The sequence below is a fragment of the Notechis scutatus genome, chromosome 8 (assembly GCF_049901735.1).
Source record: "Notechis scutatus isolate UNSWTSFEM ecotype Mainland chromosome 8, rNotScu1.2, whole genome shotgun sequence".
NCBI classification, from domain to species: domain Eukaryota; kingdom Metazoa; phylum Chordata; class Lepidosauria; order Squamata; family Elapidae; genus Notechis; species Notechis scutatus.
Genome location: NC_142016.1, coordinates 19,786,860 through 19,802,312, shown reverse-complemented (window position 1 = coordinate 19,802,312; position 15,453 = coordinate 19,786,860). Strand labels below are relative to the sequence as shown.

General features: G+C 41.0%; 1 protein-coding gene across 1 annotated transcript; it reads left to right on the top strand.

Annotated features, from left to right (window-relative positions):
• The first annotated feature begins 3,730 nt into the window (after positions 1-3,730).
• Positions 3,731-14,448, top strand: LOC148129939 (uncharacterized). Its single transcript, XM_087971014.1, has 6 exons — positions 3,731-3,855; positions 6,372-6,440; positions 9,401-9,764; positions 9,869-10,158; positions 13,460-13,499; positions 14,217-14,448. Exons 1-5 carry the CDS (start codon positions 3,848-3,850, stop codon positions 13,470-13,472), a joined length of 744 nt encoding a protein of 247 aa, XP_087827140.1. The 5' UTR covers positions 3,731-3,847; the 3' UTR covers positions 13,473-13,499; positions 14,217-14,448.
• The last annotated feature ends 1,005 nt before the right edge of the window (positions 14,449-15,453 follow it).

The window sequence follows — 15,453 nt, the reverse complement described above, 5'->3', positions numbered from 1 at the left end:
GTACAGGGAGAGAGTCACTTGGGTTAAAACACTGAACTAAAAACTAGGAAACTGTGAGTTTTAGTTCTGCCTTAGGCATGAAGCTAGCTGGGTGTCTTTGGGCCAGTCCACTCCCCCTCCCTCAGCCTCAGGAAGGAGCCAATGGCAAAACTGAAAAACCATGCAAACAAAACTACACGGTTTAGTACAAGCCATTACCAGGAGCCAAAACCCAAAAGCAGAAAACAAAATGCAGGAAATCCTTGTTTCACATATACTTTCTCAATGATTGTTCAAAGGTCCACATAGTTATAGATATTGTAGCATCGTTTAGACACACAATCATCATTTGTGACCTTTGTTAGCATCTTCTGACAAGTATAGTCTGTGGGGAAAATGGTAGGAGGCGTTAAATGGCAGTCATGTGATTATGGGATGCTAGAACTATATGGAATTCATCTAACCATGGCAGAAACTGCCACAACTGTTGTTGTGAGTCTGTATGCTCATTGATGATGTGCCTTAGTATGCATTGTTTAGCATCAGAGTTTCTCATTCCAATTATCATTGGTAAGTGAGGACAGCCCATATTAATGCTGTGATTGCTATGGTCTAAAAATTTACTTCCATTTTCTTTAGGGATTACAAGTCAGCTCTTTTAAGCAATATAAGGATATATTTATTAAGGAATTAAATATTGATACCCATATGCTTATTCTTCCATGATTGGTTAGGCATAGAGTCATGTTGATTGTGTATTGCCTCATTTATATCTCCTGCCTCTTTTGGAATTGTCTAAAACTGCTCTTTGGGATATTCTAGAGTTGCATCAATTTACCAAACAATGGAATATAATTAATCCCCATCATGTCTATTGTAACAATTAAACAATGCACTTTTAATAGTAATATCCATAATAGAATGAACATTCCAGTTATTTAGCACTGAATTACTTTTTGGTTTTTATTTTTCCAGGAAGTAGAAGTCAAAGTATCTCACTAGGAAAATGTAACCCAGTGAGTATGGAAGCCACTCTTCGTTTTAGTAAAGATTTACATATTGTAGATTTTGCCAGGATTTATGATAACTTGCTTTCTGATACGTAGATTATTTGGGTTACTGTCTGAGGGTAAAGGGAGGCTGAACACAAAAATCTGAAATATTAGCTGCCTTCAATTATGGAATGAGTAAAAATCAATTGCCTACTGTTTTTATGTCAAATATTTCTCGTTCACTCATCTTCTATTTTTTAGATCTACGAACTACATTTCCTGAGAGTAAAACCAGAGCCCACTTTCTGTTCCCAGCTTCCATAATTTCTTTCTAATCATTGATCAAAGGGGAATTGTCTCTTTCATCTAAGAAGGGCTCCAGCAATCATATTTCTTTCTGTTGATTTGAGGGCAGGTTCTCTTAATTGTGAACACTGGAAACTCTACAAGAATACATACAAATAAATATATGCAGCATCATTACAGAGTGTTGTCTCTCATTGTCTCATTGTGAGACATTGTTGTCTCATTGTGCTCTGAAAATTATCACTTTAGCAATATCATAGTGACATTAGGGTCACATCAGGGTTTAGTTGAATCTGATAAATGAGAACATTTGATTACGAGCCCTTCAGAAATTTCCAAATTCTGTATTAAGTGTTTCCTGTATCAGTCAGTCCACACCATGGAGCGTGTGGGTGTGAGTTTGACTGACTGATAGGATACAATAAATCAGGTTTGTGCTCTGCATTGAATCTTAAAGAAGTCATCCAGATTGGATTTGCATAACATGTTAATTGACCCCACCCCCAAGGAGAGCTAGGATGAAAACTTGAATTTAGCACATACTTTATTTTCATTAGTCTTTAACTTGACTATGCATGCTGCGTAAATGCAAGATTGGTGTGCCTATGCAGACTCATTTTCTGCAGTGTCGGTTTTTGTACTTGGGATTCTCTGAAAAAGAGATTTTGTTAGCTGTTTTGTGCTGTTTTTCAATTGACTTGATTTCTCTTCTTATAGGAAGAATATTAAGAATTTAGAATTCCCTCCCAGACTCTTCCTTCTCTTTATTGCAGAAAGACCTTGCTTGAAATGTAACTTTGAGTTTCTGTAGGGGAACACTGACTACAAGGACAATGTTATTTTTGGAAACTCTATTCCACAGTATCTTGAAAATATGATCTCCCTTGCCTTTGTATTTTCTTTTTTTTAAAGTTTTTATTTTATTTTATAACATACAAAAATTCTAATTTCAATTGAACAATGTGATGTCTATAGTTTAAAAAGATTCAAGATGGAAGCCATGACAGTGTGATCAAAATTTTGCCTGCTTTTTAAAGGCAAATAGATGGAGTTTTGGTCCCCCTAGCCACCATCCTGATGTTTTGGACTACATCCTGAGGATACCTTTCATATAATTCACTCATACAGCATCCAAAACAATTGGGGTTCAGGCTGAAAACCCAAAATAACTTTTTATCCATTTTGAGGTCACTTCTCTATATTTATTGAAATAGAAATCATATTTAGTTACTAGGTACATTTATTTACTTGCTCATTTATTAAAGGTTGTAGTGGACTCTGAAACAACTTAGAAGACTTAGACTTAGAATAACTGTATTGTCACTAATTGGTATATATTAAAATGAAGTTTCTTTGCATACAGCTCTCAAAGGGTCTCCACCTAATATAAACCACATAAACATGACAAAACAAACAAACAACAAACAAACAAATGAAGGAATAAATGAATATGGCTTGGTGGACGTGTCGGGGAAGGATATTGTAAAATCTCCATTCTCACCCCACTCCAGGAGAACGGTACTGCTCCATTCCCTAACCACTCCTGGGGGAAGGTTACCACCAGTTCTCCGAACTACTCAAAATTTCCGCTACCGGTTCTCCAGAATTGGTCAGAATCTGCTGAATACTACCTCTGCAATCTTATCTCTGCAGGGACAATGTTAAACAGAGAGAGAGAGAGAGAGCCACCATGGACCTGCTTTTGGGACCTGCTATGTGGACTTCCTTAGGAGATGGAGGCCATAACCTTCCCTGCTTTGCTGCTTTGGTGGTTTGGGTAGATGTGACTGGGAAAATATGGCCTTTCAAATAACCAGTTCCCATGATAACAACGAGCACCTTGAATTGGACCAGGAAGCAAAATGGCAGCCAATGGTCCTCCTGCAGGAGACATGTCACATGTGCACATCTAGGCCTGCACAAAACCATCTGGGCCACTGCATTTTGAACCAATTGGAGCTTCCATATGCTTCTCAATGGCAGCCCCATGAAAACTGCATGGCAACAATTAAGGTGAGATGTGACTAAGATCTGCATTCAAGGTCCTTGAAAGATAGCAAGAGATCTCTCTTCCCTCAAATCCCTTCCCCCAATGAAAATGAAAAGAAATCACAGGAATTAAGATAAGATAACCAAAAGGCTAAGATGAGATAATTGAATAGGACAAAACCAGGAAAAGCTTTTAAACCACAAATGGCCTTTCAGAAAGTATCCACTTTGCTTGTCATCACATAAATTAGAGGTGACATTTCATCAATATTTTCTTGCAAGTCAAGTTCGCTATCAGAAAAATGACAGACGTTAGAGAAATGTTTCAGTTGGCACTAGGTCCTTTTGCGTGATGAATAAACCCTTCTAACCTTTCTCAACTGATAAGGTAATTTGAAGGCCTCAACAATTGGTTTCTTTAGTTTGGGAAGTCTGGCTTGTGATACATCAATATAAATCCATCCTTAATCCATCTATTCATATTTAAGTTATTTTCCCATTCGAGGAAGGAAACCTCAAGCTGAGAAAAATGAAGCTGTCCTTCGTGGGTGCCGCTTTGTTGATTTCTGTGCTCAGCACAGATGCCCAGGTGAGAGGAAACCTGAATTTTAGGAAAGGTAACTTATGGGATGGCAGAGAAAACCCTGTGGCTCAAACCTCGAGGGTTAATCCCAGACTAAGTTGGTCACTCTTGTGTCCTGCTAACTATTAGACTTAACAAAAAGGGCTTTGTAAAGCTTCACTAGAGAGATTCAGTCTTACCCTGTGTAAACCAATATCTAAATGGAATCATTTTTCTGAATCTAATTGTTCAATCTCATTGAATGCCACAATTTTCCAAAGGATTTTCAAATATTATGGTAATTAGACTGACGATCTGAATCAAATCAATGATTCTATTCTGATCAAAATTTTTGCATGCTCTTAATAACAAATGTGAGTTTTGTAGGTTGCAACATATCACATATTGGGTTAAAATATGTGGTCTGGTTTTGGTTTCCAATCAACTGGAAAGCCAGGCCAGCGATAGTTTTCAGACCCTTTGGTTATGTTTAGCGAAGTTAAATGTTTCCATCCCTTAGTTTCCTTCCATGAATAGATTTATCACTGTATGAACTGTGTGTGTCAGGCTAAGACAGGATTAGTTAATTGGTGATTATTGTTTTTCTCTTACAGAATAACTTGCCACAACTTCCACCCCCACCCCTAGTAAGTAAAAGTGTTTCTTGTTTTAATGCACATTGATAGATGTTGGAAATATGGACAAATGAGATCACACTCACAAAGAGACAGTTGGTTGGTCAACTTCTGTCCGCCTTCCAAAGTGGCACAACCAAGCCTCAAATATTGCTCACCCAAAGGCCCATCACTGCTGGAACTGACCCTGCAGGAAATCATTAGTTTCATTCACAGGGCATGCCTCACCCATGCATTGAACATTTTAGGAGAAACACAGCCGCCCAGAGGTTCAGAACTTTACTCTCCCATACAAATGACATTGAGGGGAACCATATGTGGGTCTCCTCTGAATCCCCTCCCACACACTTCCCTCTCTTGGTTGGAGAAAGAACAGGTGTATAAATGTATTTTTTTGCCTTTCTATAGGGATACTCTGGGTCCCAAAGCGACAGTGTTTCTGCAAACTATAATCAACAGCCCCCTGAACCTGTAAGTACAGTGTTATTTTTTCCCCTTCTTTCCTTCTTTACCCTTTCTTTTTTTAAGAATAAAGGTAAAGGTTCCCCTTGCACATACAAGCTAGTTGTTTCCAGCTCTAAGGGGTGGTGCTCATCTCCGTTACAAAGCCGAAGAGCCAGTACTGTCTGAAGATATTTCTGTGGCCATGTGGCTGGCATGACTAAACGCTGAAGGTGCACAGAATGCTGTTCCCTTCCCGCCAAAGTGGTCCCTATTTTTCTACTTGCATTTTTACATGCTTTCATAGGTTGGCAGAAGCTGGGACAAGTAACAGGAGCTCACTCTGCTATGCGGTGCTAGGGATTCGAACCACCGAACTGCCAACCTTTCTGATTGACAAGCTCAGTGTCTTAGCCACCGAGCCACCGCATCTCTTTTGAAGAATAAGAGGTTTCAAATATTTGTCGCCTAGTGTGGTTCTTGGGTTAAGACAATAGCTAGAAAAATTGGTCAGAATTCACCCCATTGTGTCTGAAAGAGCCGGCGACCCAATGGATGTTCCAAAACAGTTTTTTCATCCACATCAAAATCACTGGCCCCTATTTTATTTAACTGAGGAAGTAAATTTATTTAGGGCATATATTTGCTTAGAAAATGTATCATATCTTGAAATCAAACACCCTCTTTTGAGATTACAGGAGAGGAATCGACTTCATAGTAGTTTGCTTCACATTCTATACATTGAATTGAAAACCCCTGATATTGCATTCATATTGCACTATTATAGTGTGACTATTCTTACTGTTTGACACAGGGCAATGTATGCTAAGTGAATATAATGGCATTGCTTGCAAAGTTATGTTGTCATCATTGTTGTAATTCACTGTCACTAAATCAGGACTACTTGTAGCCTCTTTTCTTATAGCTGCTGCAAAAATAACATTAGGTAAGACCCCAGTGTGCACCACTTACCGCTTTCAGAGAAAATTCAACATCAAAAGAAAAAAAAAAAAAAAAAAAACCCAAAAAAAAAAAAAAGTTTAAAAACCCCCCACCCCGGGCCGGAAAAAAAAAAAAAAAAAAAAGAACAAAAACAAACCCCCCCCCCGCCCCCCCCAGCAAACCCCCTATTGGTAATAAGAAGAAAATAAAAAACCAAAAATAGGAAAAAAAACAAACCACCACCCCAAAAAACCAAACCCCCCCCCCCCCCCCCCCCCCCCCCCCCCCCCCAACAAAAAAAAAAAAAAAACCCAAACCCCAACCAACACCCCACCCCCCCCCCCCCCCTAAACACTATTTATTAGTATTATTCAGGATGCTTGTAAGCCTCGCTTAAGAAAGATATTAAAGTCATTCATATGCATGGATTTAGTTATGCATCTCCTTAGAATTTCCTTTCCTGATTCTTCCTTATCTTTGTTGCAGAAGAAAAATAGTTTGTAATATATCTTTTAATTTCTGTAGAGGAACCCTGGCTACAGGAACAATGCTTATCTTGGAAACCCTAATCCACAGTACCCTGCACCCCCACCTGTAAGTATAGTCTTCTCCCATGACTGATATTCTTGATTTAGGCATTCCTGATCACCATCTGAGATTACCAAATGCTGTTTCAATTACTTCCCACCCAAAAGGATTATGGGTTAAGCCTGCTGCTAGGAAAAGTCATCAGCATTTGGTCATTATTAAACGTACCTACATGGCGCAGGATGGTACGATCAAAGCTTTAGCTGTTTTTCATGTGCATTATGGTGGCCCAGTGGATGAACTGTCATGGCACAGTGATTAGAACACAATGTTGCAGGCTAATTATGACGACTGCCAGCAGTTTGCTTCTCACTGACTCAAGGTTGTCTCAGCCTTCCATTCTTCTGAGATTGATAAAGTGAGGACCCAGGTTATTGGGGGAAATATGCTGACCCTGTAAACTGCTTAGAGAGAGTAAAGCATTGTGAAATGGTATATAAATCTAAGTGTTATTGCTATTGCTAACATGTACTTAGGTTAAAGTTCTTTGAGCCTTTATAGTGGATGCATATATGAATAGAATTGACATAAAAAAAAAGATTTGTGGATATAAATATGCACACATACCCACGTGTATGTATACCTTTATATGAGAGAGAATACAAGCTTGCATTTTATGCCATTTAAATCTCGATTAAAACTATTTCACCAAAAAAGAAGTCTATGTTTTTCTTCTTTCTGCAGTGGGTACCCTCGAGATTTTGGCTCAGCAGTGAGCATAACCTTTGCTTGCTCAATTTGAGAGACACCCCCCACACACACAAATAATTATCTGGCTCTGAAAATCATGGGGCATCTTTCAGTCCCACTCCCAATCTGGGATAGATACTGTGAAGAGTAGCCCTGGGGGGTTGGATTGATTGGGTAGGGGATTGGGTAGAGCAGTGTTCCCCAACCTTTTTTACGCCGTGACCCGGTACCGGCATCAGCTGGGTGCCGCGGCCCGGTACCGGCATCAGCTGGCGCCGCGGCCCGGTACCGGCATCAGCTGGGCGCCGCCATCTTTTTGATGAAAAAGTGCTTCCGGTGACCTCACCGGAAGCACTTTTTCATCAAAAAGATGGGCGCTAGCGCTTCGTGAGCTTTTCCGGTAGAAATGGCTTTCTACCCGAAAAGCTCACCGAAGCGCTATGCGCCACATCTTTTTTATGAAAAGTGCTTCCGGTGAGCTTTCTACCGGAAAAGCTCACCGGAAGCACTTTTTCATCAAAAAAAGATGGCGGCGCCCAGCAAGCCAGCGGCCCGGTAGGAGTTGTTCCGCGGACCGGTACCGGTCCCTGGACCGGTGGTTGGGGACCCCTGGGGTAGAGGATTGAGGGGCAGCAGATGCTTTTGGAGGACGAGTGGTGCGGTGGTCTAGAGGTGGAGCTATCACCTCACAATCAGGAGGTTGTGAGTTCGATCCTAGGTAGAGGTATATATTTCTCTCTCTGGGCACGTTGAGATTTTATCCTCTGAATATAACTCTACATTGGCGCGCCAGGAAGGACATCTGGCCAGTAAACACACAGCTACATTCAGTTCCCCAGTCTTTACCCTGCAAGGAATTATGAGGTCATTAAAAGGTGATGGTGATAGGCTTTTGGAGGACCCAGAGAGCAGGCACAGATTTGGGATAACTGTGCATTACAAAAGATCAAAGAGTTGTTTCAAATACAAACAGCATTAGGCAGGGTGCATTTTTTTTCCTGTAGGTTCATGCTAGGAGGAGAAAATTTTATCTTTTTCTACTCACGTGGTCCTGATCCCATGCAGTCATCCTTATCTGCCCTTTCCCAAAGCTTCAGTTTCCAGGCTTTTTTAAAATAATTTATGGGGACAGAAAGAAATGCATCTGCCCTCTCACTCTAGGTCAGGGGTGTCCAACCTTGGCAACTTTAAGACTTGTGGACTTCAACTCCCAGAATTCCTCAGCCAGCTTTGCTGGCTGAGGAATTCTGGGAGTTGAAGTCCACAAGTCTTAAAGTTGCCAAGGTTGGACACCCCTGCTCTAGGTCTTTGTGTGTGTTTTGGTTGTCCATAAGATCGGGATCAAATAGAAAAACTGGTGAGTATATTAACCCCAAAAAGTCGAGTAGGTGGTCACAGCAGATGTACAAAGCGTTCGGACAAGAGCTGCCACCCTGACTTTTTTTTATCTTGCCTTCAGATGCCCATTCTTTCATCACCTATTTAAATGAAGCAGGACACATAAGTGATAAAGAATAATGGATTCGCAACGGCAGTTTTTGACATGTTGTCTTTTCCTGAAAATATCTAAAATCTGTTTGACCCAGGGGTGGGATGCAAATATTTTTACTACCAGTTCTGTGGGTGTGGCTAGGTGGGAGTGGCTAGGTGGGTGTGGCTAGGTGGGAGTGGCTAGGTGGGAGTGGCTAGGTGGGCCTGGCCATGTGACTGGGTGGGTGTGGCTTCTTCCTTTTTTTGCAGCACCCCCCCCCCCACTCCTGGATATAGATCATCTCTATGGTACAACTGATACCCTGAATTGTATCAATGAATTAACAGTATAAAATTAGATAAGAGCCCAGATTTTATCTGTTTGCAATGATAAACAATTATTTGTAGCTTATTTGGTCGGGTCATGACCAAATCAGGTTGCGACCAAAGTTATGGAACGAATTATGGTCGTGACCAGAGGTTCTACTGTATTGTTTACAGGAACCTAGATGGAAACTGGGAATAATTTCTTAGGATATATTGTAGAAGTCAGTTGTACCTGGCGAATGCTTGGGATTCGGGTTCCAGGCAAATCCAGAAAATGTCATCCACCACAGTGGGAGGACAGAAAGAGACGTATCGTGTGACAGAGGAAAATTCATGTCATCTGTCTCTGTCAGAGACCCACTGGAAGCATCCATGGGCATCAATATTGTTGGTGGGTTCCTTTGAATGGAGATTGTGGGAAACAATGGTGATGAGTGACTCTATTTTGGTTTTTCTGTTCTGATTGTTTCATTCTGCAGAGGCGGCGCCAACAGGGTCATTCTCAAAACAACGCTGGTCCTCCCCAAGGCTTCTCTGGTCCTCCTCAAGGCTCCTCTGGTCCTCCCCGAGGCTCCTCTGGTCCTCCTCGAGGCTTCTCTGGTCCTCCTCAAGGCTCCTCTGGTCCTCCCCGAGGCTCCTCTGGTCCTCCTCGAGGCTTCTCTGGTCCTCCTCGAGGCTCCTCTTGTCCTCCCCGAGGCTCCTCTGGTCCTCCCCGAGGCTCCTCTGGTCCTCCCCGAGGCTCCTCTGGTCCTCCCCGAGGCTTCTCTGGTCCTCCCCGAGGCTCCTCTGGTCCTCCCCGAGGCTTCTCTGGTCCTCCTCAAGGCTTCTCTGGTCCTCCCCAAGGTTTCTCTGGTCCTCCCAAGGTTTCTCTGGTCCTCCCCAAGGCTTCTCTGGTCCTCCCCAAGGTTTCTCTGGTCCTCCCCAAGGCTCCTCTGGTCCTCTTCAAGGCTACTCTGGTCCTCCCCAAGGCTTCTCTGGTCCTCCCCAAGGTTTCTCTGGTCCTCCCCAAGGCTCCTCTGGTCCTCTTCAAGGCTACTCTGGTCCTCCCCAAGGCTTCTCTGGTCCTCCCCAAGGCTTCTCTGGTCCTCCCCAAGGCTTCTCTGGTCCTCTTCAAGGCTTCTCTGGTCCTCCCCAAGGCTTCTCTGGTCCTCTTCAAGGCAATTTTGGCCCTCCACGAGGTTACTCTGTTCCAAGAACTCAACAATCTGGGTCTGCTGTCCCACTTCCCTCTGGCACAGTGAGTATGTGTTGTAATGATGAGGCAGTCGAGGTGTTTGATCATGATCAAATGAATCATGATTAACTTTATTGGAGTCTAGTCTAGCATTCCTAAAGGGTTGAAGAGCATTATCCACAAAATATTGACAAAGTGTAGGGGAATTAAGCATTCCCTGAGGCAACACACACCAATGATATCGTTTTGTGGGCATGGTATTATTAAAAACTTGAACAGTAAATGCAAATTTTTCTTTGTCTTGAGGCTGCAAAGGTATAGTAAAAAAGCAGTCTTTAAGATCAACTACCAATAATTTATAAAAATTAGGAATTAAGTTAGGATTTGGTAGACCAATCCTGCAGGAGGTGCCATTTCCCATTTTTCTTTTTTATAACAAATTTTCCCATTTTTCTTTTTTATAACAAAAACAAGAGTATTCCAAAGACTAGTAGAAAGTTCTATATGACCAGCAGCCAATTGTTCTTGAACCAATTGTTGTAAAGCAGCAAGTTTTTCCCTTGATAATGGCCATTGTTCCACCCAATAGCGTAGAACAGAGCCATTTAAGAGGAAGAGCCATCATCAAGAATCAAATGAGCATTAAGAAGAGAAAGGATATCACAGACCCAAATATTAGTATGAATATCTAGAATGTATGGTTGTAGGAAAAAAAACCTTACCAGCAGATTTTGTAACATTAATTTCTTGAACACTCTGCCAAGCAGCTGTAGAACCTCCTATTCCCCACAATGAAGAAACTGTTGTTTTTTGCCACTGTACTGGCCAATGTAAAGAGGAGATGACAGTAACATCGGCTCCAGTATCCAATAACCCTTGACATGGTTGTTTATTAAGGAAGAGAGAGGAGTTCAGCTGATGAAGTAAGCCTACAGATAAAGAAGTTGATCCAAATCCTGCATCCACATGATTACCTATACCAGGAGATGGATTTTCATATAGAAGAAGAAACAATTGAACAACAGAAGAATTACAAGAAAGAATTTGAGGAAGATTCACCCAAATCTGAATCATGAGGATACCAGTGTAATCTGAATCTATTACCCCAGGCACAACAAAACAGACCTTTTTGTGTGCAGAAGAATGAGGCAAAATTAAGCCAACTAATCCTGGAGGAAGAGGTCCTTTAAATTGAGATGGAACTATTTTAACTTCCAAGGGAAATTTAAACTCAATTTCCTCTTGAGTGATTAAATCAATCCCAGGGCTACCAGCTGTGGCTGGGGGGGAGTGAGAGAGACTGCTGGAGCAGTCAGGTAATATTTGTTTCCAATCTTCAGGAATCATTGTATAACCATTTTTTATTCCTTCTACAAGTCCTCTTGTAAAATTACCACTAATCCCATAGTCTGTAACTACCTTTTTTTAACTCTCCTAAGATCTGATAAGGCAGACCCTCCCATTCTGCTACTTGCAGTCCAAGCTGTGGCCCCTGACCAGGATGATATTGTACTGGACAAACAGACAGTAATTCTGCAAGTTCTGTTCCTGAGACAGAGGCATCCTGTTTACAATTCTCAACCATTTTCTGAAAAGAGGACTGAACAATAGAGTCAGGAGGCTTTTGCCCTGTATCTGCAGAAGCTGAGGGAATTGAAGACATATATTCAGGTGAAGAAGGAGGATAAATGACAACATTAGTATAACGTGAAGATGGAGGTGTTAAAAGAGAAAGTTCATTGTGACCAAATTTTTCAATTGCATGCCTACATAAATGCCACACCTGCAAAACTTCTATTTCTGCTCTAGGTTCAGTATGCAATGTTTTCCCTATATGTTCCCAATCAGTTAATTTTAAAGACCCCTCATTTGAATACCATAAGCACTGAGCTGCAATCTCCTGGACCAGCCTTAAGAGATTTTTCTGTGGTACCTCAGTATTATTTTTCTTCAACAAATAGCCTAATTCATCTACATGCTTCCTTTGTTCCTCAGAAAGCGAAGACCCCATACTTACAGAAACCAAAAAGGTTGAAGAAACCACAAAGGGTTGAAGGTGCACCAAATCCTTGCCGGACGAAGTAAGAGGGTCCCTGTTCAGGCGCCACTTGTTGTAATGACGAGGCAGTTGAGGTGTTTGATCATGATCAAATGAATCATGATGAACTTTATTGGAGTCTAGTCTTGCATTTATACACATTTTTAGTAATCCTCCAATATTGGTTAACTTTGGTTATTGCTTAACTTTCGTTACTGTTTAGCATAGTAATTAACACAATTAATTATCTCTAGTTAAAGTCTAACACATGTTTACTTCCTCTCTCTAATCCTCCTTTACATTAGTGACTTTGTTTGCCTGAGTTGTATTTGCTTTGGAACCTTCATTACCTGAGGTTTGCCATCAAGATAATAACATTCCTGCAATTACAACTCTACAAGTATGAAAGTCTGACATATCCACTTGAACAGTGGTGGTATTCTACCAGTTCAGCCCTGATGAGGTAGCACTGATGAGCAGTGGAGACGGAACTGGTTCTCTCTGCCACTTTACTGTTGGGTCCACCTGCCTGCCTGGGCTCCCATACTCACCTTTATTCCCTGTTTTTGAAGCGCAGCTGCTTTAAAAGTGCAAGTTTGCGGGAGGTGAGTTGGAATGCCTCTGCACTCACGCAAAGTGTGCGTTTGGTGTGCGCACACAAAGTGTGTGCACATGTGCAAAGCATGCCCACCAAGCCACACCCACTGAACCTGCTTTGACTCTGTCTCCCTCTCTGCTAGCTCCATTCCCTCTTCCAGCTCAGAGCCCAGGTGGCCTTGATGCTGACCCTGACTCCTCCTCCTTTGATTTGTCTGCTGGAGGGCCACAACAGTTTCTGGTCCCAATTAGCATTGGTAAAGCAGACTTCCCTGCCCTTATCAAGGACAACTGTATTGCTGATTTAATTCTTATGCTCTAAAATTTTCACTCACCTTTCCTTAGGAACTGCAAGTCAGAATGACTTTGCAATTCTAGCTTGTCCAAACATGATGGTGATGCTTTGTTTTTAAAGATTTATATGCTGATACCCATATGCAGGTTTTCCATGACTGCTTATGCATACGACTGCAAATGCAGATGATGGAAGAGTCATGTCGACTGTGCATTGTCTCATTTATATCTCTTGCCCCTTTTGGAATTGCCCAAAGCTGCTCTGCAGGATATGAACAGGATATGAATCAATTCACCAAATAATGGAATACAATTACTCCCCATCATATCTATTGTAGGAATTATGCAATATTTTTTCCTTTTAATGTCCACAGCAGAATACATAACTCCAGTTATTTATGTGCTGAATTCTTTTTCTGTTTTTATTCTTTCCAGGCAATTTAATTAAAAGATCTCACTAGGAGAATGTATGCCAGTGAGTATGGAAGATACTCTTTGCTTTAGTAGAGCTTTACATTGTGCAGATTTTCCTAGGACTTTATGATAACTTGCTTTCAAATATATAGGTCTGTGTTTCTCAATATTGGGAACTTGAAAATGTGTGGACTTCAACTCCCAGAATTCCCCAACCAGCATGAGAATTTTGAGAGTTGAAGTCTACACATCTTCAAGTCCCCAAGGTTGAAAACACTGACCTAGATGATTGGAGGCCATCGTTATTGAAAACAAGGGGAGCTTGGAAAGCAAATTTCTGAAATATTAGTTGCCTTCTATTCTGGATGGATAAAATGCCACTTAATCACTAGTCATTTGTATGTAAAATTAGAGCAACCTCCACTCCCTTTTAAAAACTAATGATATTACCTAGCTTGGGTAGCGCAATGGCCTAGAGGTAGAGCTTTCGCCTCACAATCAGGAGGCTTGTGAGTTCAATCCTAGGTAGAGGCAAATATTTCTCTCTCTGGTCACATTGAGAATATATCTGCTAAATAAAACTCCACATTGGTGATAGGAAGGGCATCCAGCCAGTAAACACTCAGCTCCATTCAGTTGGCCAGACTCCACCCCACAAGGGATTATGAAGTCCACAGTTCAACACTAAGCTACAAATATTCACTTCTATCAGCATGAGAATCAGTTTCATATTCTTTTTATATCAAATATCTAATTTTCACTCTGATTTTTTTTCTAGATCCACTAACTACATTTGCTGAGAATAACATCCAGAGCCACTTCCTACACCTTCTCTTTCTGGCTTCCATAATTTCTTCTTAGTCAAGGATCAAAGGGGAAATGAAACTTTCTTCTGAGAAGGGCTCCAGCGTTTAAGAGTTCTTTCTGCTCATCTGGGGCATTTTCTCCTGTTTGTTAAGACTGGTGACTCTACAGGAATAAACATTTACAAATAAATATACCCAGCATTATCACAGAGTATCGTCTTTATCATTGTGCTCTGGAAATTCTCATTTTTCCAATATTATGATGAAATTCAGGCCAGAACAATACTTGGTTGATTCTGATAAATGACAATGATAAATGAAACGAATAAAAATGAAATTGCAGCAGAAGGCAAGACAAGAATCAATGGATGAAAACTAACCAAGGAGAGAAGCAACCTAGAACTAAGGAGAAATTTCTTGGCAGCAAGAACAATCAATCAGTGGAATAGCTTGCCTTCAGAAGGTGTAGGCGCTTCATCACCGGAGGCTTTTAAAAAGAGATCAGACAGCTTTTTTAAAAAATGGCATAGGTCTCCTGCTTGAGCACAGGGGGTTTGGCTAGAAGACCTCCAAGGTGCCTTCCAACTCTGTTATTCAAAACATGATTACAATCCTCTGAATACCCTTTTCTATTTGAAAAAAATAGCTATCATGACTTCTGAATTACTCTTTAAACAATGGTTGAAAGAAATATTTAGATCTATCTGGTAAGGGGGGAAAAACCCAAGAGTTAAACATAAGAGTTTGTGTGACGCTAAAAAGAAGAGAAGTTGAGGCCTGTCATATTTAAAATTGTACTTTGCAGTCTCTTGCTTTTGATGATTAAAAGAATGAGTGGTCTTAAGAAACATAAAGTCAACTAGATCTAGAAGGCCACTATTTGACATTAAAATATATTCTCTGGGGAGTCTCATATAACCTGAATAACATCAATTTGTTGATGTACCAACTTTAATCTGAAAACTAACTACCACTGTGGCATTTTAAAAGGCAACGAGCCCTTGTTGTGGCTTTTACAAGAACTTGCAATTTTTAGGTCCCTATTTGAAATATCCAGAAATGCCCTCTTTAAAAATACACTGCTCAAAAAAATAAAGGGAACACTTAAACAACACAATGTAACTCCAAGTCAATCACACTTCTGTGAAATCAAACTATCCACTTAGGTAGCAACACTGATTGACAATCAATTTCACATGCTGTTGTGCA

Coding starts and splice junctions, on each gene's coding strand:
- LOC148129939 (XM_087971014.1), top strand. Junction 6,441..9,400: donor AGTACCCTGCACCCCCACCT/GTAAGTATAGTC, acceptor TTCATTCTGCAG/AGGCGGCGCCAACAGGGTCA. Junction 9,765..9,868: donor CTTCTCTGGTCCTCCCCAAG/GTTTCTCTGGTC, acceptor GTCCTCTTCAAG/GCTACTCTGGTCCTCCCCAA.